Raw genomic sequence first — 20,987 nt, forward strand, 5'->3', positions numbered from 1 at the left:
GGTATACAAACCCCATCGACCGTTTCACTGTCAGAACGCTTCCTCAGGGGGCGTGACTCCCTGACTTCCATTCCAAACAAATTTTCTTTCCAAAAGCTCAATGGCGCTCCTTCTGAGCATTGTAGTGCGCCAGCACATGGGGTATTTCCATACTCAGTAGAAAATGACCCCCAAAATTTGCAACCCCATTTGTTCTATTAACCCTTGTGGAAATGTAAAATTTGGGGGAAAAAACTGCATTTTAGTGAAAAAATTTTTTTTTCCATTTACACATCCAACCTTAACAAAAAGTCGTCAAATAACTGTGAGGTCTTAAGGCTCACTGTACCCCTTGTTAAGTTCCTTGAGGGTGTAGTTTCCAAAATAGTATGCCATGTGGTTTTTTTTTTTGCTGATCTGGCAACATAGGGACTTCCTAAATGCGACATGCCCCCAAAAACCATTTCAGCAAAATTTGCTTTCCAAAAGCCAAATGTGACTCGTTTTCTTCTGAGCATTGTAGTGTGCCAGCAGAGCACTTGACGTCCACACATGGGGTATTTCCATACTCAGAAGAGATGGGGTTACACATTTTGGGGGGCATTTTCTCCTATTACCCCTTGTAAAAATTTTAAATTTGGGGGAAATCTAGCATTTTAGTGGAAAAAAAATCATTTACACATCCAACTTTAACAAAAAGTCGTTAAACACCTGTGGGGTATTAAGGCTCACTGTACCCCTTGTTACGTTCCTTGAGGGGTGTAGTTTCCAAAATAGTATGTCATGTGTTTTTTTTCCGCTGTTCTGGCAGCATAGGGGCTTCCTAAATGCGACATGCCCCTCAAAAACCATTTCAGCAAAATTCTCTTTCCAAAAGCCTAATGTGACTCCTTCTCTTCTGAGCATTGTAGTTCACCCGCAGAGCATTTTACGTCCTAACATGGGGTATTTCCATACTCAGAAGAACTCAAGAACTATTTCAGAAAAACTCACTCTCCAAAATCCCACTGTCGCTCCTTCTCTTCTGAGCCCTCTAGTGCACCCGCTGAACACTTGACATACACTTATGAGGTATTTCCTTACTCGAGAGAAATTGGGTTACACATTTTAGGAAGATTTCTCTCCTTTTACCCCTTGTAAAAATAAAAAATTTGGGTCTATAAGAACATGCCAGTGTAAAAAATGAAGATTTTGAATTTTCTCCTTCAATTTGCTGCTATTCCTGTGAAACACCTAAAATGTTAATTTGAATACTTTGAGGGGTGTAGTTTTTATATTGTAATTATAAGTTTTATATGTAATTTATGGGGTATTTCTAATATGAAGGCCCTTCAAATCCACTTCAAAACTGAACCAGTCCCTGAAAAATTTTGATTTTCAAAATTTTGTGAAAAATTGGAAAATTGCTGCTATACTTTGAAGCCCTCTGTTGTCTTCCAAAAGTAAAAACATAGTTACATAGTTACAAAGTTAGTATAGTTGAAAAAAGACATACGTCCATCAAGTCCAACCAGGGAATTGAAGGGAAGGGTGTAAGGGGATAAGGGAAAGGGATGTAGTTTTATAATTCTGCATAAGCATTAATGTTATTTTGTTCCAAGAATGTATCTAACCCTGTTTTAAAGCTGTTAATTGTTCCTGCTGTGACCAGTTCCTGAGGTAGACCGTTCCATAAATTCACAGTCCTCACGGTAAAGAAGGCGTGTTGCCCCTTTAGACTAAACCTTTTCTTCTCCAGACGGAGGGAGTGCCCCCTCGTCCTTTGGGGGGGGGGGGGGGGGTTTAACCTGGAACAGTTTTTCTCCATATTTTTTGTATGGGCCATTTATATACTTATATACGTTTATCATATCCCCCTTAAACGTCTTTTCTCAAGACTAAACAATTGTAACTCTTTTAATCGCTCCTCATAGATAAGATGTTCCATGCCCCTTATTAGTTTAGTCGTGCATCTCTGAACCCTTTCCAACTCCGCAGTGTCCCTTTTATGAACAGGCGACCAAAACTGAACCGCATATTCCAGGTGAGGCCGTACCAATGCTTTATAAAGGGGAAGTATTATGTCCCTGTCCCTCGAGTCCATGCCTCTTTTTATACATGGCAATATCCTGCTGGCTTTGGAAGCAGCAGCCTGACATTGCATGCTATTCTGTAGTCTTTGATCTACAAGTACACCCAGATCCTTCTCTACCAGTGACTCTGCCAGTTTAATCCCCCCTAAGACATACGATGCATGCATGTTCTTAGTACCCAGATACATAACTTTACATTTATCCACATTGAACCTCATTTGCCAAGTGGATGCCCAGACACTTAGTCTATCCAAGTCATCTTGTAACTTATGCACATCCTCTATAGACTGTACCGTGCTACAAAGCTTGGTGTCATCTGCAAAGAAAGAAACAGAGCTGTTAATACCATCCTCTATATCAGGGGTCCTCAAACTTTTTAAACGGGGGGCCAGTTCACGGTCCCTCAGACCGTTGGAGGGCCGGACTATAGATAACAAAACATGAATAAATTCCTATGAACACTTATATATCTTATTAGTGGACTACCACTTTAAGTACACAGCACAGTTCCTCCCACATTAGGTTGGCAGTATAGATCCCCCACATTAGGTTGTAGTTCCCCCACATTAGGGTTTGCAGTACAGTTCCCCCACATTAGGTGCAGTACAATTCCCCCACATTAGGTGCAGTACAATTCCCCCACATTAGGTGCAGTACAATTCCGCCACATTAGGTGCAGTATACTTCCCCCATATTAGGTTGGCAGTATAGTTCCCCCACATTAGGTAGTAGTTCCCCTACATTAGGTTGTAGTTCCCCCCCACATTAGGTGCAGTATAGTTCACCCACATTAGGTTGTAGTTCCCCCCCCCCCACATTAGGTGCAGTATAGTTCATCCACATTAGGTTGTAGTTCCCCCACAGTAGGTGCAGTATAGTTCCCCCACATTAGGTGCAATATAGTCCCCCACATTAGGCTGGCAGTATAGTTCCCCCACATTAGGTGCAATATAGTCCCCCACATTAGGCTGGCAGTATGTTCCCCCACATTAGGCTGGCAGTATGTTCCCCCACATTAGGCTGGCAGTATAGTTCCCCCACATTAGGTGCAATATAGTCCCCCACATTAGGCTTGCAGTATGTTCCCCGACATTAGGTGCAATATAGTCCCCCACATTAGGCTGGCAGTATGTTCCCCCACATTAAGTGCAGTATAGTTCCCCCACATTAGGTGCAGTATGTTCCCCCACATTAGGTGCAGTATAGCTCCCCCACATTAGGTGCAGTATAGCTCCACCACATTAGGTGCAGTATAGTTCCCCCACATTAGGTGCAGTATGTTCCACCACATTAGCTGCAGTATAGTTCCCCCACATTAGGTGCAGTATAGTTCCCCCATATTAGGTTGGCAGTATAGTTCCCCCACATTAGGTAGTAGTTCCCCTACATTAGGTTGTAGTTCCCCCCCCCCCCCACATTAGGTGCAGTATAGTTCACCCACATTAGGTTGTAGTTCCCCCACATTAGGTGCAGTATAGTTCCCCCACATTAGGTGCAATATAGTCCCCCACATTACGTTGGCAGTATGTCCCCCCACATTAGGTGCAATATAGTCCCCCACATTAGGTTGGCAGTATGTTCCCCCACATTAGGCTGGCAGTATAGTTCCCCCACATTAGGTGCAATATAGTCCCCCACATTAGGCTTGCAGTATGTTCCCCCACATTAGGTGCAATATAGTGCCCCACATTAGGCTGACAGTATGTTCCCCCACATTAGGAGCAATATAGTCCCCCACATTAGGCTGGCAGTATGTTCCCCCCACATTAGGTGCAATATAGTCCCCCACATTAGGTGCAATATAGTCCCCCCACATTACGTTGGCAGTATGTTCCCCCACATTAGGTGCAATATAGTCCCCCACATTAGGCTGGCAGTATAGTTCCCCCACATTAGGTGCAATATAGTCCCCCACATTAGGCTGGCAGTATAGTTCCCCCACATTAGGTGCAATATAGTCCCCCCACATTAGGCTTGCAGTATGTTCCCCCACATTAGGTGCAATATAGTCCCCCACATTACGTTGGCAGTGTGTTCCCCCACATTAGGTGCAATATAGTCCCCCACATTAGGCTGGCAGTATAGTCCCCGGACATTAGGTGCAATATAGTCCCCCACATTAGGCTGGCAGTATGTTCCCCCACATTAGGTGCAGTATAGCTCCACCACATTAGGTGCAGTATAGTTCCCCACATTAGGTGCAGTATAGCTCCACCACATTAGGTGCAGTATAGCTCCACCACTTTAGGTGCAGTATAGTTCCCCCACATTAGGTGCAGTATGTTCCCCCACATTAGGAGCAATATAGTCCCCCACATTAGGCTGGCAGTATGTTCCCCCACATTAGGTGCAATATAGTCCCCCACATTAGGTGCAATATAGTCCCCCCACATTAGGTGCAATATAGTCCCCCCACATAACGTTGGCAGTATGTTCCCCCACATTAGGTGCAATATAGTCCCCCACATTAGGCTGGCAGTATAGTTCCCCCACATTAGGTGCAATATAGTCCCCCACATTAGGCTGGCAGTATAGTTCCCCCACATTAGGTGCAATATAGTCCCCCACATTAGGCTGGCAGTATAGTCCCCCACATTAGGTGCAGTATAGCTCCACCACATTAGGTTCAGTATAGTTCCCCCACATTAGGTGCAGTATGTTCCCCCACATTAGGTGCAGTATGTTCCCCCACATTAGGTGCAGTATAGCTCCACCACATTAGGTGCAGTATAGTTCCCCCACATTAGGTGCAGTATGTTCCACCATATTAGGTGCAGTATAGTACCACCACATTAGGTGCAGTATAGTTCCACCACATTAGGTGCAATATAGGTCCTGCTGAGGTCCTGGTAGTTAAGGACACAGGTGTACCTGTACGCCCGTGGGAATTTCAGTAATTCAGCAGGCACCCCATGCAAACCCCTGGGGGGTTTCAATTCAGACCGGCGATTCCAGGTCTTTCAGGTCTCTGGTGACCTGGAAAAAATAGGTGAATGGGGCTGATTGTTCAATATCAAGGACCAAATAGGGGTACGAAAGCATAAAAAAACCTCAATTTCCAGATGGCTCAAGTCTGCAATCAGTCAGTCATATACTGCTGTGGGTCAAGATGTTCTGGTAGGCATTAAAGCTCATTCCACTAGGGCTGTCTGTCTCCTGGGCCGAGAGAGCTTCGGCCTCTCTAGAACAGATATGCAGAGCAGCGACATGGTCTTCTCAACACACTTTCTTCAAGCATTATAAGCAACAGCTGGAGTTCCAACTACAACTCCCAGCATGCCCATTGGTAGTCTGTGCATGCATTTTTCTATGAAAAAGTGTGCATCCAGCTGTTGCATAACTACAACTCCCAGCATGCACGGACAGCCGAAGAGCATGCTGGGAGTTGTAGCAGTGTGCCACCAGCTGTTGCAAAACTACAGCTCTCAGCATGGCATGTCCTTCAACTGTCATATGCATGCTGAGTGTTGCAGTTTTGCAACTGGCAGGGACACATTGATTGTGAAACAGAGTTTGTATCCTAACTCAGTGTTTCGCTACCAGTGTGCCTCCAACTGTTGCAAAAATACAACTCCCAGTATGCACTGAGAGACTGTACATGGCGGGAGTTCAAGTTTTGCAACAGCTGAATGCACACTGGTTGCGAAACACTGAGTTAAGGAACAAACTCTGCGTTTCGCAACCAATGTGCCTCCAGCTGTTGCATAACTACAACTCCAAGCATGTATGGTCTGTCAGTGCATGCTGGGAGTTGTAGTTTTGCAACAGCTGAAGGTTTGCCCCCCCCCCCCCCCCCCCCATGTGAATGTACAGGGCACACTCACACGGGCGGGGGTTTACAGCAAGTTCTCTTCTGCAAGTTTGAGATGCGGCAAATTTTCCATCGCAGCTCAAACTCCCAGCTCAAACTCACTGTATACCCCCTCCCGTGCGAATGTACCCTAAAAAAACACTACACTATGCTAACACAAAATAAGACACTACATGTACATATACCCCTACACAGTCTCCCCCCCCCCCCCCCCCCAATAAAATAAAAAAAGTCTCGTATGGCACTGTTTTCAAAACGGAGCCTCCAGCTGGTGCCCCCCCCCCCACATGTGACCCCATTTTGGAAACTACACCCCTCACAGAATTTAATAAGGGTTGCATTGAGCATTTAGACCCCACAGTTGTCTGACAGATTTCTTGAACAGTGGTCCGTGAAAATGAAAAATTAAATTTTTCCTTTGCACAGCCCACTGTTCCAGAGATCTGTCAAATGCCAGTGGGGTGTAAATGCTTTTAGTTTAGGATATTTTGTTGGCATCATACAAAATTACAGCAGGGGCCTTGGGGTGCAAACATTTTTTTTTTTTGAGAGACAAGTTGGCGCTTTCATTGGTACCATTCTGGGGTACATGTGACACTCAGTTTTTCATTTAATTTTTTATGAGGTGGTATACATAAAAAAAAATCTATTCTGTGGTTATTTATTTATTTAGGTCATTCATCATGCGATATAAATGACATGTTAACGTTGCACTGCAGGTTGAGACGATTACGGCGATACCAAATTTATATACTTTTTTATATTTTAGTTCATTTATGGCATAAAAACTGTATATTTTATTTTAAAGGGGTTCTCCGGTGCTTACACATCTTATCCCCTATCCAAAGGATAAGGGATAAGATGCCTGATCGCGGGAGTCCCGCCTCTGGGGACGCCCGTGATCATGCACGCGGCACCCCGTTTGTAATCAGTCCCTGGACCGTGTTCGCTCCGGGTCTGATTATGGGCGACCACCGGGCCGGCGGCGTGTGACGTCACGCCTCCGCCCCCGTGTGACATCACGCTCCGCCCCTCAATACAAGCCTACGTGAGAAGGCGTGATAGCTATGGATCCTTTGGATAGGGGATAAGATGTGTAGGCATCGGAGAACCCCTTTAAATCATGTTTTAATCAAGTCGCCGCTTTCTGTGAGCTGTAACTCTTTTATTTTTTCACTGACTCAATTGTATGAGGACTCTTTTTTTTTTTTTTTGTGAGACATGTTGATGTATTTGGGAGGACTATTTTTGGGGGTGTATTATATATTTTTGGGGGTGTACTTTTATTTAAAACATTTTTTGGGGGTGTATTATATATTTTTGGGGGTGTACTTTTATTTAAAAAAAAAAATTCAAATTCTTTTCTTGTTTTCACTTTTCACATCTGTACTCCATTGAATTATGCCTATGTCTGTCAGTACTGACAGGCATAGGATAGATCAGTCTCTACCTTAGACTGATCTGTTGCCATGACAATGGAGGCTCTCTCCCTCTGTAACCCCCGCCAGATCCCTGCTATTGGTCCTTCTGTATTGACAGACCAATAGCTGCGATCGCCGGCCGTGGACCGCTGCGATTGGTCCCTGGTCGGCATCAGGGAGACTCGGCTGTGCAGCACAGCTGAGCTCAATACAATGTCACAGCACCCGGCGGCGCTGTGACAGTTTAAAGTTATCAGGTACATGTACAAGGTGATGCGGGAAGTCATCCCTAATTACCACATACATGCACCTGATTTTGCGTAGTATGGGAAGTATGGGTTTCATTGGTGTTGCACATTGGGTAAACAACCACAGTGCAGGGAGAAAAAGTAAGTGACCCCTTGAGTTTCATAACCAAAAGTGTTATGTAGCTGCAAATAACATGTGCTGCAATAAGGAGGAATTTTGGAGCATTCCTCCCTGCAAATGTGTTTGTCCATCAGAATTTCTGAGATGTCTTGCATGCACGCCCCTCTTCGCATAGTGCAACAGCATATCAATAGTTAAAGGGGTATTCCAGGATTTTTTTTTATTTTACTATGCTACAGGGGCTGTAAAGTTAGAGTAGTTGATAATATAGTGTCTGCACCTGTGTGTGACAATTTTCTCACAATTCTTCTGGGATTTTTACCCCAATATTTATTTTTAACAGCATACAAATTGACTATTGTCTCGGATTTTTCCCAGTTTGCAATGCGGCCAAGACCTGACTCACTAGTCAGCTGATGACAGGGAGCCTGTCTGCTTCAATGGGTGGAGAGATCGCTTGGTAGGAGAGAGATCAATCTGCAACTAATGCAACAGCTGTAGGGACCCTGATTGAAAACCACAGGTCTTTAAATGGATGCAGCTCAATGGGTGGGGTGGCTGATGTGTGGGAGGGAGGAAAATGGAGTTGTGGGATTTGTAGTCAAAAAAGAAAAGTCAAACAGGAAATACAAGTTCACAAAAAGCTAGCCACAGTGTTATTGTAATCTCACAACATAACCATTTAGTCCCAAGACAAGTGCAGATACTTCCTAAGCATGTCCATTACTGTCTGCCAGGTATGTTGCAAAATCCCCGTATGGTGGATAACCCCTTTTAAAGGGTTACTCCGCTGGAAAACATTTTTTTTTTTAAATCAACTGGTACAAGAAAGTTAAACAGATTTGTAAATTATGGCTAATAAAGAGACAGTCATCCTGCACTCGCTGCAATCCAACACTGTAGGAGGCCCTATATTCTACATAATTCCCCTTACTGGATTCCTATGAAATATTTTTTTAGGATTCAGTCTTTGTTTAGGGAGCTCATTTGGAATGGCAAACCGACTAGGATCCGTCTTGAAACATTGCAACGTGGCAAAGAGGTGGGTGGTTTGTCCATTCCAAATCCTTGGCTATACTTTTAGCGTCACAGGTTCAACAGTTGAAGGGGTGGGCACAATTTGCTAATATGGGGGGTACGGGTCATCTAGTCACAAGGCGTATTGGCAAAGTGACTTCTATTTATCTACTGGAAATGGCTGCGCAGACTCGCCCCCTCCCTCCTACATTTGTGCTTATCCAAATAAGGTGTGGATGAAATGTAGGACCCTTATGCACTATCCTGTTTTCGTTACATATTCTCCTCTTTGGCATAATCCTGTTCTATCTGAACTGTGTTCGTTACCTGATATCTCCCTTTGGATTACCCATGGTATTCTGTATCTTTCCCAGCTGTATGATGGGCCGATTTTGAAGTCATTTGCTCAATTACAGAAGGAATTTATTCTGCCTTACTAATTTTTTTAATCGTTCCCTACAACTATGACATGCCCTTGATGCGCAGTCTCGAGCTTGTGATTTGATAGTCAGCTCGTCCGTGGTGGTAAATGATTTGTTCACTCAGATTTCTACTAAAGGTGTGACCTCTGTGTTGTATAGGGAACTGCTGTCCTCTTATCATGAGGCCTATCCGTTGAGTATTAAGGATAAATGGGAGGTGGATTTGGGTCCCATGTCGGATGAGCAGTGGGCACAGATTATGACTATGACCCCGCGGCTTGCAGTGTCGGAAGCCCACCGAGGGTCCAAAATCTTTCTACTACATCGGGTGTATCATACTCCTGCCTTGTTACATAGGATCGGGGTGCTGTCCCCGTTGTTCCTTGTCAGATGCTCACTTGCTTCATGTGATGTGGGACTGTACTCCTCTTACACCATTTTGGAATGATTTGGGAAAATTGATTAGGCAGGTGTATGGTTGTCCGTTCAGCTTGTCCGCCTTGACATGTGTACTGGGATATTTGGACAGGTTGGATGAGGATGGAGGCTTGTACATAGGTATAAGTAGGATTTTATACCAAGTGCGTAAACTGATTGCACTGCATTGGTTGCGGGCCTCCCCTCCCACTAGTTCCAAATTGATTATAAAATTAAATCATATAATTAGATTGGAAAAAGGTGTGTATCGTTAACCCCTTAACGACCACGGACGAGTATAGACGTCCAGGTTGGCGGCCGTACCGGCACCTGGACATCTATACTCGTCCATGCTTCTCTTGGGTGCTGCCAAGTGCACCCATGAGATTGCGGTGGGGACTCGGCTGTAACACACAGCCGGGACCCTGCAGCACTGCCGGGAACGAAGTAAACTTCGGTCCCGGCAGTTTAACCCTTACAGCCGCGGTCGGAAGTGACCGCGGGCTGTAAGTGTTATGACAGAGGGAGCTCCCTCTATCACCCCTGCAGCACCCCGCAGCGCGATCGGGGCGGGCGGGGACCTGCGTTACTGCCGGGACAGAAGAAAACTTCGGTCCCGGCAGTTCAACCCTTACAGTCGCGGTCGGAAGCGACCGCGAGCTGTTAAGGAGTTTTGACAGAGGGAGGGGGCTCCCTCTGTCTCTCTCCTGTAGCACCCCGCAACTATTGCGGGGTGCTGCTGCTTACCTGGGCAGCCTGGGGTCTTTACTAGGACCCCCAGGACTGCCCCGGTTATTGCCTGTGAGGACGTGCCAGAGGCAAGTCCTCAAATGCTGCCTGCAAGTGTAAAACTAGCAGGCAGCATATATCTGCAATGCTTTGGAATACTAAGTATTCCAAAGCATTAAAAAAAAGTGAAACAAATATAAAATAAATAAAAGTGTAACAACAATAAGTATTTTAAAAAAGTGTAAAAAAAAGTGTAAAAAAATTAAATAAAAATACATTTATTAAATAAATATAATGAAAAATAAAAATGTATGTGTAGGATCACACGGCGCACATCCACAGCATATTACATGCTGCGGATGTCTGCCAACAGTCACAATATGCGGCTGGGTAGCTTTGTGTGTCCACTAATAGTGTCGGATTTCCTGCCGGAAGTCATGAGCGGACAGACTGAGCTACCCAGCCACAGCAGTGATTTCACCCTTGTGACTGCTGGGGGGCATCCGCGGTGTGTGAAATATGCTGTGGATGCGCTCTATGTGACCCTACACTGCGTCCCATTCATACTGCGTTTCCGCAGTGTTAGAGGTATCCGTCAGCATCATGTCAAAAAGAGTGATGCTGACGTATACTGTAGCAGCTCCATTCATTTCTGAATGAGACGGTACAGTATACATTGGATCCCTGTTTTGACATGACAACGGACACCTATACTGCAGAAACGCAGTATGAATGGGGACTATTCATATAATGATGCCCTGAAAGCCAAAGGGGGCTCCTCTCTTTTGGGGTCCTACCACGCGGCCAAGGAACCAAATATGGCATAAGCGGGGGTATTTCCAAACACGGCCGAGCAGCTTAATAAAATATAGGGTGCATTTCTTGCAATATCAGAAGTGATGTACAAAAAATATGCCCCACAAATGATGCATTTGTGAAAAATTGCAAATTTCGAATTTTTAACACTGACTTTGTAATAAGTCCCCTTGATACATTCCATGAGGGGTGAGGTTTCCAAAATGGAGTCACATGATGGTGTAAGCGGGGGTATTTCCAAACACGGCCGAGCAGCTTAATAAAATATAGGGTGCATTTCTTGCAATATCAGAAGTGATGTACAAAAAATATGCCCCACAAATGATGCATTTGTGAAAAATTGCAAATTTCGAATTTTTAACACTGACTTTGTAATAATTCCTGCCAAAAAACTATGGTGTTAAAATACTCACTGTACCCCCTAGCGAATACCTTGAGGGGTCTAGTTTTTAAAATGGGGTCATTTGGGGGTGTTCCTATGTTCTACCATCTTCAAATTTCAGCAAACCTTGCATAGCACATAAAAAAATGTACTTTTCAAATTTTCTAAATTTTCTAAATTTCAAGTTAAATTGTTAGGCTTCTAATTAATTTAAAATGTGAATTAAAAACAAAAAAATGCTGTCAAAATAAAGTAGACAGTATAAGTATAAGTTTCATAAACTATTTGGTCAGTAAGTATAAATATATGCAACCTATTAGTGTTAAAATAGCAAAAAATCGTAATTTTTTTCAAAAATGTCATGACTTTTTGCATTGTAAAAAAAAAACTACAAATGATATCGGCTTACTTTTACTATGTACATGAAGGACAACTTGTGACAAAAAAAACAATTTCAGAATTATTGTGATTGGCAAAACGTTACCAGAGTTATTCTCTAATAAAGACAGACATCCCCGATGTGAAAAAACAGGCTTGGCCTTTCAGGGGCGTACATGTTTATTTGTATTGGTCCTTAAGGGGTTAAAAAAAAAAGCAATACGCAAATTTGAGTCAATTTGGGGGCCTTGGAGTGATACCTCTGGTTTGCCATCATCTTACTTCCGGAGAACTCCTATGGAGGTGTTTTTGGGGAGGTTGGGAGAGTCTAACCACTAATATTTTTTATGTTTTGCTTGTCACCTATTCTAGTCTCATCTACATGTGTGTTATGTGTTTGCGTTGGTATGTTGTCTGTTGTTTGTTTTCTGTGTACGGGTTACATACGCCACTTGTTATTGCCCCCTCTATAGTGTTACTTAAAGGGGTAATCCAGGGGGAAAAAAATTATATATATCAACCGGCTACAGAAAGTTAAACAGATTTGTAAATTACTTCTATTAGAAAATCTTAATCATTTCAGTACTTATGAGCTTCTGAAGTTGAGTTGTTCTTTTCTGTCTAAGTGCTCTCTGATGACACGTGTCTCGGGAGCCGCCCAGCTTAGAAGCAAATCCCCATAGCAAACTTCTACTCTGTGCAGTTCCCGATATAAGCAAAGAGCACTGTTGCCAGACAGAAAACAACAACTCAACTTCAGCAGCTGATAATTATTGAAAGGATTAAGATTTTTTAATAGAAGTAATTTACAAATCTGTTTAACTTTCTGGAGCCGGTTGATATAAAAAAAAAAATAAAAAAAAAAAGTTTTTCCCTGGAATACCCCTTTATTTTTGCACTTATGAGAGGCTAGTACAGTATTTTTGAATATGTTCTTTGCCTTGATTATGCCTCTTGCTTGTGGGATAATCTATTGTATTGCACTGCATTATTCATAACGCTATTGTTTTTGTTTTTTTTCCTCTACTGTGAAGAAAGGACACAGGGGTTTGGGGGAGGGTATTTCTGTGTGGGTGGGATGGGTTTTCTGGATTTCTGTATTTTTATTTTTTTTGTATGTTGTATATAAAAAACTTTTAATAAAAATGTATATATAAAAATATAAATTTTTCTACTTAATAGGTGTAGTCCAAGGCACCAGGCAGTATATGCGTGCAGGCTTTTAAAAGTAATATCATAAAATCTTAAACACAACTAAACATCATTTACATCCTGTGGGGGATAATCACTGTGAAAAAGTTGAATATTTCATTCTAAACTAATCCCCATTCTAATAGTCTAGCTGCCGGTTTACTACCATGTTTGAAGCTTAAAGGGGTTATCCAGGCAAAAACTTTTTTTTATATATCAACTGGCTCCGGAAAGTTAAACAGATTTGTAATTTACTTCTATTACAAAATCTTAATCCTTCCAATAGTTATTAGCTTCTGAAGTTTTCTGTCTAACTGCTCAATGATGATGTCACGTCCCAGGAGCTGTGCATGATGGGAGAATATCCCTTGCATGATGGGAGAATATCCCCATAGGAGCTGGGCAGCTCATGGGACGTGAGTCATCAGAAAGCAGTTAGACAGAAAAAAGCAACTCAACTTCAGAAGCTATTAACTATTGTAAGGATTAAGATTTTTTAATAGAAGTAATTTACAAATCTGTTTAACTTTCCGGAGCCAGTTGATATATAAAAAAAAGTTTTTGCCTGGAATAGCCCTTTAAAGTCAGCTTTTAAGTGCACGCTGAAAGACTGCAAGCCCTGACATCTTCCTCTTTCCTCTGGTATTGCGAGACCTGACCATGATACTGCAGGAGACAAGCACTAGTGCTCCTTTTTAAAGCTTTAGCCAACCTTCCACCTATCCCATCTGTTCACATTGCAATATCCGTCTTCATCAGCTTTCATGTGACTGCAGGGGCTGGAAAACCATGCATGAATTTCCCGATATCTTGACTCCTAGTCCTCTTTGATATCATTTTCTACTGCAGACTACACTTCCCGTAATGCCCCTGGGTTTGCAGAGAGTGGGGGCTGATGCCTCTGATGGGTGATGATGTAACCCTGTAGATCATAGGAAGTTAGATGGCACAAAACAGATCACTTCCAGTGACACATTAAGCACTGCTATTATCTGGTTGTCAAACTGGTGGTCACATGACAGGCTACAGCTGAATCCAGCAGGGCTGGGAGTAAACAGATGCCACTTTAGGAACAGTGGGGGTGAGTGTTCATTATACAGTATAGACACAAAAAAAACCCTGGGTTAATCTTTAAGACGGCAATCCAGTAGTAGTAGTACTCACTGGTACATTCTGGGCAATATGTATTGTATCGCCTAATTTTACTGCGGAGTGATATGTGATCAGTATTACTGCTGCTGTCAGAATCCAGAACCATGTCTGATTCCGATTACATGAGTTATCTAAACTGGTGCAAAGGAAAACGGAGAACTTGTTCATATCAACCAACTAGATGGCTTCTTTCATTTTCTCTAGGATGTCTGAAAAAATTAATATTTTTGTCTTCGTGAAATATTCCAATTTTGCTTTGCATTAGCTTTCATATGTGCCCATTTAAGATTGTGGGTATCCAGGCAAAATACTTGTTTTATTGAGATAGTGACTAGGTATAAACCATATTTTCCTGTTAGCCTCACTACCTTTCTACTATTCCTTTGTATTAGAAAGTACATCATATACAACATATACAGAAAATGAATCAGAACATGCGCCAAACACATTGGTTACTTTACAAAATATTTTCTAATATACAGATAACACAGAGAAAACATAAAAAGCTGCAATGTCACATTCTTTTGTCTTAAATAGCTGTTCATCTCCCAGGGTAGCTTTATTTATAGTGCTAATAAAGCTAATGAGAAGCAGCAATGTGTTGTACAACATCCAGGAAACAGCTATATATTTATCATTTATGACAGTTAGCTTTTATTATGTGGAGTGCATGAAATACTCTTGCATTCTTCTACAGTTTATGTTGATTTATTATAGTTATTTTTTGGCTTGCTAAGAAACCTGCTTTCTTTAATGTGATGTTACTCAATCCCCAAGCAGACAATTCTAACATACACTGCATTTCCATTGGTTATGGGCAGCTCAGTCTTATCAAAAGATAGCTCACAAGTTTTTTGGCAATCGTTCTTCTCATAGGATTTCATACAGCAACTAAGGTTAGAGCTTTATTCTTATGAAAAATATCTCTTTAAAGGGGTATTCCAGGCAAAACCTTTTTTTTATATATATCAACTGGCTCTGGAAAGTTAAACAGATTTGTAAATTACTTCTATTAAAAAAAATCTTAATCCTTCCAATAGTTATTAGCTTCTGAAGTTTTCTGTCTAACTGCTCAATGATGATGTCACGTCCCGGGAGCTGTGCATGATGGGAGAATATCCCCATAGGAACTGCACAGCTCCCGGGACGTGAGTCATCAGAGAGCAGTTAGACAGAAAGCAACAACTCAACTTCAGAAACTAATAACTATTGGAAGGATTAAGATTTTTTAATAGAAGTAATTTACAAATCTGTTTAACTTTCTGGAGCCAGTTGATATATATAAAAAAAAAGTTTTGGCCTGGAACGACCCTTTAAGATTATTTGGACCATAAATGATACACAGAACAGAAAGCGTCAGATGAATGATGAAACTGCCCTAAACCATGTCATATAATAAAATATTTGCTAAACATATAAATCTTTATCATACTGTAGTATTACACACACTCACAGATAGTTTTATATATATATATATATATACATATATATATATATATATATATATATAGATTATATAAAAGATCTTTAAACTTGAAGCATCTTAATAAACCTTTTCTGATGTCTTCTGGTATAAGGTATGTTTGCATTGTATGCTGGATCAAGCAAATAAAGAGTCCACGTAACTTTATCTTCTGCACGTTTAACCAATACTATAGGATTTTAGTGACTAAAAGATGACCTGGTAGATGGAGCAAATCCCCATAGCAAACCTATCCTGCTCCAGACAGTTCCTGACATGGTGTCAGCAGAGGGCACTGTGGTCAGACACAAAAGAACAACTCAACTTCCTCTGTAGGATACAGCAGCTGATAAGTACTGGAAGGGTTAAGACTTTTTAATAAGAATAACTTACAAATCTGTTTAACTTTCTCGCACCAGTTGATTTAAAAAAAAATTGTTTTCCACCAGAGTACCCCTTTAACCCCTTAAGGACGCAGCCCATTTTGACCATAAGTACGCAGCCGTTTTTTGCAAATCTGACCACTGTCACTTTAAGCATTAATAACTCTGGGATTCTTTAACTTATGACTTTGATTCCAGGAGTTTTTTTGTAACATATTCTACTTTGTTAGTGGTAAATTTTAATAGATACTTACATCATTTCTTGGTGAAAAAATCCCAAATTTCATGAAAATTTTTAAAATGTATAATTTTTCTAACTTTGAAGCTCTCTGCTTGTAAGGAAATTGGACATTCCAAATAAATTATACATTGATTCACATATACAATATGTATAGTTTTTGTTTGCATCATAAAGTTGACAGGTTTTTACTTTTTGAAGACATTAGAGGGCTTCAAAGTTTAGCAACAATTTTCCAATTTTTCATGAAAATTTCTAAATCGGGATTTTTCAGGGTCCTGTTTCAAAGTGAATTTGAGGGTCTTTAGGTTAGAAATACCCTATAATGGACCCCATTATGAAAATTGTACCCCTTAAAGTATTCAAAATGACATTCAGAAAGTTTAACCCTTTAGGTGTTTCACAGGAATAGCAGCAAAGTGGAAGAGAAAATTCAAAATCTTCATTTTTTGCACTCGCATGTTCTTGTAGACCAATTTTTTTTCCATTTTACAAGGGGTAATAGGTAAAAATGTCCCCCAAAATTTGTAACCCCATTTCTCTTGAGTAAGGAAATACCTCATATGTGGATGTGGGTGCAGTAGAGGGCTCAGAAGGGAAGGAGCAACAATGGGATTTTGGAGAATGAATTTCGCTGAAATGGTTTTTGGGAGGCATGCCTCATTTAGGAAGCCCCCATGGTGCCATAACAGCAAAAAAAAAAAAAAAAAAACACATGGCACACTATTTGGAAAACTACACCCCTCAATGAACGTAACAAGGGGTACAGTGAGCCTTAACACCCCACAGGTGTTTGACAAATTTTCGCTAAAGTTGGACATGAAAATGAATTTTATTTTTTTCACTAAAATGCTGGTGTTACCCCAAATTTTTCATTATTACAAGGGGTAATTGGAGAAAAAGCCCCCCGAAATTTGTAACCCCATTTCTTCTGAGTATGGAAATACCCTACATGTGGATGTAAAGTGCTCTATGGGATAACTAAAATGCACAGAAGAGAAGGAGCGCCATTGGGCTTTTGGAGAGAGAATTTGGTTGGAATAGAAGTCGGAGGCCGTGTGTGTTTACAAAGCCACAAAGGTCACGTGGGGGGGGGGGTTCCCACTGTTCTGGCAGCATGGGGGCTTTGTAAACGAACATGGCCTTCTATTCCAGCCAAATTCTCTCTACAAAAGCCCAATGGTGCTCCTTCTCTTCTGAGCCCTGTAGTGCGCCCGCAGAGCACTTTACATCCACATATGGGGTATCTCCTTACTCAGAAAAAATGGTGTTACAAATGTTGTGGGATTTTTCTCCTATTATCCCTTGTAAAAATAAAAACTTTGGGGTAACATCAGCATTTTACAGAAAAAAATCTGATTTTTCATTTTCACGTCCAACTTTAAAGAAAATTTGTCAAACACCTTTTGACTATACCCCTTGATACATTCCATGAGGGGTGAGGTTTCCAAAATGGAGTCACATGATGGTGTTTTTTTTTTTTTTTTTTTTTGTGTTTCTCAGAACTGCTGTAAAATCAGCCACCCCTGTGCAAATCACCAATTTAGACCTCAAATGTACATAGTGCGCTCTCACTCCTGAGCCATGTTGTGCTGTCCGGCAATACTGGGAGTTATTTTGCAACAGCTGGAGGCTCCGTTTTGGAAACCCTGCCATATGAGATGTTTTACCCTTTATTTTGTGTAGTGTAGTGTTTTTATGGTACAGTCACACAGGCGGGGGGGGGTTCACAGTGAGTTTGAGAATTAGAGCTGCAGCAGAAAATTCACATGGGGGGCTAACCTTCAACTGTTGCAAAACTACAACTCCCAGCATGCACTGACAGACCGTGAATGCTGGGAGTTGTTGTTATGCAACAGTTGGAGGCACACTGGTTGGGAAACACAAAGTTAGGTAACAGACTACCACAGTGTTTCCGCACCAGTGTACCTTCAGCTGTTGCAAAACTACAACTCCCTGCATTCATGGTTTGTCAGTGCATGCTGGGAGTTGTAGTTTTGCAACAGCTGGAGGCACGCTGGTTGGAAAACACTGAGTTAGAAAACAGACAGTGTTTCCCAACCAGTGTGCATTCAGATGTTGCCGAACTACAACAGTCTTGGCATGCTGAGAGTTGTAGTTTTGCAACATCTGGAAGTGTACTGTTTGGGGACCACTATACAGGGGTCTCCAAACTGTAGCCCTCCAGATGTTGCAAAACTACAACTCCCAGCATGCCCAGACAGCTATCTGGGTATGCTGGGAGTAGTGAAACTACAAGGTAGCAGTGAAGATCTCTTACCAGATCTTTACTGCTGCCTCTGTCTCCGCCACCGCCGCCTGCATTCTGCTGCCGCCGGTCCCCCACTGTCTGCTGCTGTCCCCCCGCTGTCTGCTGCAGGTAACCTCTGCTGCCATCTTTACCCCGCTCTGCCCGGACTTCCAGGGGCGGACAGAGCAGGGATCTCCCCCCCCCCCCCCCCTGCCCCTTCCCTGTGATTCGCCGGTCAGTCGCAGGGGATAGGAGGAGGTGGCACCCCTCCAATCATACCTATTTTCCAGGCGATCGGGTCACCAGAGACCTGATCAGCCCGGAAAAGCCGTGATTCGGCATTCAGAATTGACCGGCGAATCACGATCTCAGGACCCCCCTGGGCGATATGCCGGGATGGCTGTTGATAGATATCAGCAGTCATCCCGTTTCGATCACCACGTCCGGAGATCCGGTGATCAAGGAACGCAGCGCCGTAAATGTACGGCGCTGTGCATGAAGTGACACTTCACAGCGCCATACATTTACGGCGCTTGTCGGGTGTACTTCTCGCAACTAGAACAACCACATCTCAACCAAGCAAAACATTTGACATGTCAGGGGCACTTTTAAAGTTTTCTGCAGAGTTTTGCCATAGATTACAGTTGAAAAACAGGGGTTTTCAGCAGCAGGATAACTTGTGATGTTCTAAATGCCTTCAATAAAATAGGAGAATAGGGATAAGAAATGACGTACAAATATGTAAACTTTTTAGATGCCTGCACATCCGTTTACAGTATAGAAGTGAATACATGTGCTTCATTTACAGATTGTTTAGTCATTTTTTTATAACTTTGTATTTTCTAGATTCCATAACCCAGCAAAAACTACTCCCTATTCAGAACTACCTCTTGGAACAATAATAATGCCGCTGCACAATGTCTGAGGCCCCTCCGGGGATGAAGAACAGAGCACAACTGTGAATAAATGAATTACTGCTTGGATAATTACTAGACGTTCTCTGAAATGTTTTTATGCCTATGGTCTTTTATTGTCTAACATGTTGCAGAATTGGAACAACTTCACAACTGGATGTGAATTGTTAGAATATTTTCTACTAATAAAATACATACACAGGGGAGAAAGTTCCCATATTTTATATGATAAATCGTTGTTCTGTTAATCTTTCCATTGGGAATGAAGCTATTTATCTAATAATAATGTACAGTCATTGCTTTCAAGAACAGATCTGAGCGCTGAATTTTCTGTCTTTAGAAAATTGCAGAAGTTACATAATATTAAGACATAGTAACATTAACATATGAAGGGATTTGAGCTCCAGAGAATAATAACAATGAATACACATTACACAAAGATATTACTAAATGGCCATTATAAGTGAAGAAAATCTCTCTGCATAAACTCAAAATACTATCCATATAGGGAGCAATGCTACAGCACTGTGGCGAGGGGCACTGCCAGCACCTATGATTATTGTAATCATAGTTCTAATTCCTATTCTTGAACCACAACCAATTATTTAACCCCTTAATGACCAGGCCATAGGGACCTGGCTTGTGTTTTGCAGGACTATCTGGACTTTGTAATAACACCTTTTATTTTGGCAAAAAAATGTACAGGGGGAATTATGGGGGGGAAAAAAAGTTTACATTCACTTTAAAAAAATGCAATCTTTATTCTGTCGGTCGATACGACAATTCTACCCATGTTTACATAGCTTTTGTAATATTTTACTACTTCTAAGAAAGTCAGTCTCTTTTTTCAAATAATAAATATGCTTAAAATTGCCCTTTTCTGACCCATATAACTTTTCTTTTATTTTTTACCTACAGGACTGTATTAGGGCTAATTTTTTTGTGCAGTAGTTATTTTTTTTTTTCATTCACAACGTTGATTTATTGTGGAAAGGGATTTATAATATTTTATGAAAAATGTTTTTTCAGTGGAGGCCTCTGGTTGCGAAAGAAACTGATCAGCTCCCCACAAATATTTTGCGGAGGTGCCAATCGATCACCTAGCAGGTGTGTCACCTGTCATTCTAGCATGATCGCTGTTGATTGCACCACTTAAGGGGTTAAATGATCAACATCAGCCTGATGATCCCAGCTCAATGTGCCCACTTTATATAGACTCACTGCAGTGCATAACATACATGTATAGCATGGTGTGTCGAATATCAGACAGCCAAACACACATATAAGTCTGATGTTGCCAAGAGGTTAAAGGGGTATTCCATGGAAAAACTTTTTTTTTCTAAATCAACAGGCTCCAGAAAGTTAAACAGATGTGTAAATTACTTCTATTAAAAAATCTTAATCCTACCAGTACTTATCAGCTGCTAAAGTTGAATTGTTGTTTTCTGTCTGACAACAGTGCTCTCTGCTGACACCTCTGTCTCAGGAACTGTCCAGAGCAGGAGAGGTTTGCTATGGGGATTTGCTGCTACTCTGGACAGTTCCTGAGACAGACAGAGGTGTCAGTAGAGAGCACTGTTGTC

The 20,987-nt window shown here is 41.8% G+C and overlaps 1 protein-coding gene across 1 annotated transcript in view; it reads left to right on the forward strand.

Moving 5' to 3' along the window:
• Positions 1–20,771, forward strand: part of MCPH1 (microcephalin 1) — a 317,389-nt gene extending 296,618 nt beyond the window's left edge. The window contains exon 14 of the mRNA XM_056565717.1: positions 19,337–20,771. Within this exon, the coding sequence (XP_056421692.1) occupies positions 19,337–19,392 (56 nt within the window). The 3' untranslated portion in view covers positions 19,393–20,771. The remainder of the gene's footprint in view (positions 1–19,336) is intronic.
• Positions 20,772–20,987: the final 216 nt, after the last annotated feature.

This window comes from Hyla sarda, chromosome 3 (genome assembly GCF_029499605.1).
Source record: "Hyla sarda isolate aHylSar1 chromosome 3, aHylSar1.hap1, whole genome shotgun sequence".
Taxonomy (NCBI): domain Eukaryota; kingdom Metazoa; phylum Chordata; class Amphibia; order Anura; family Hylidae; genus Hyla; species Hyla sarda.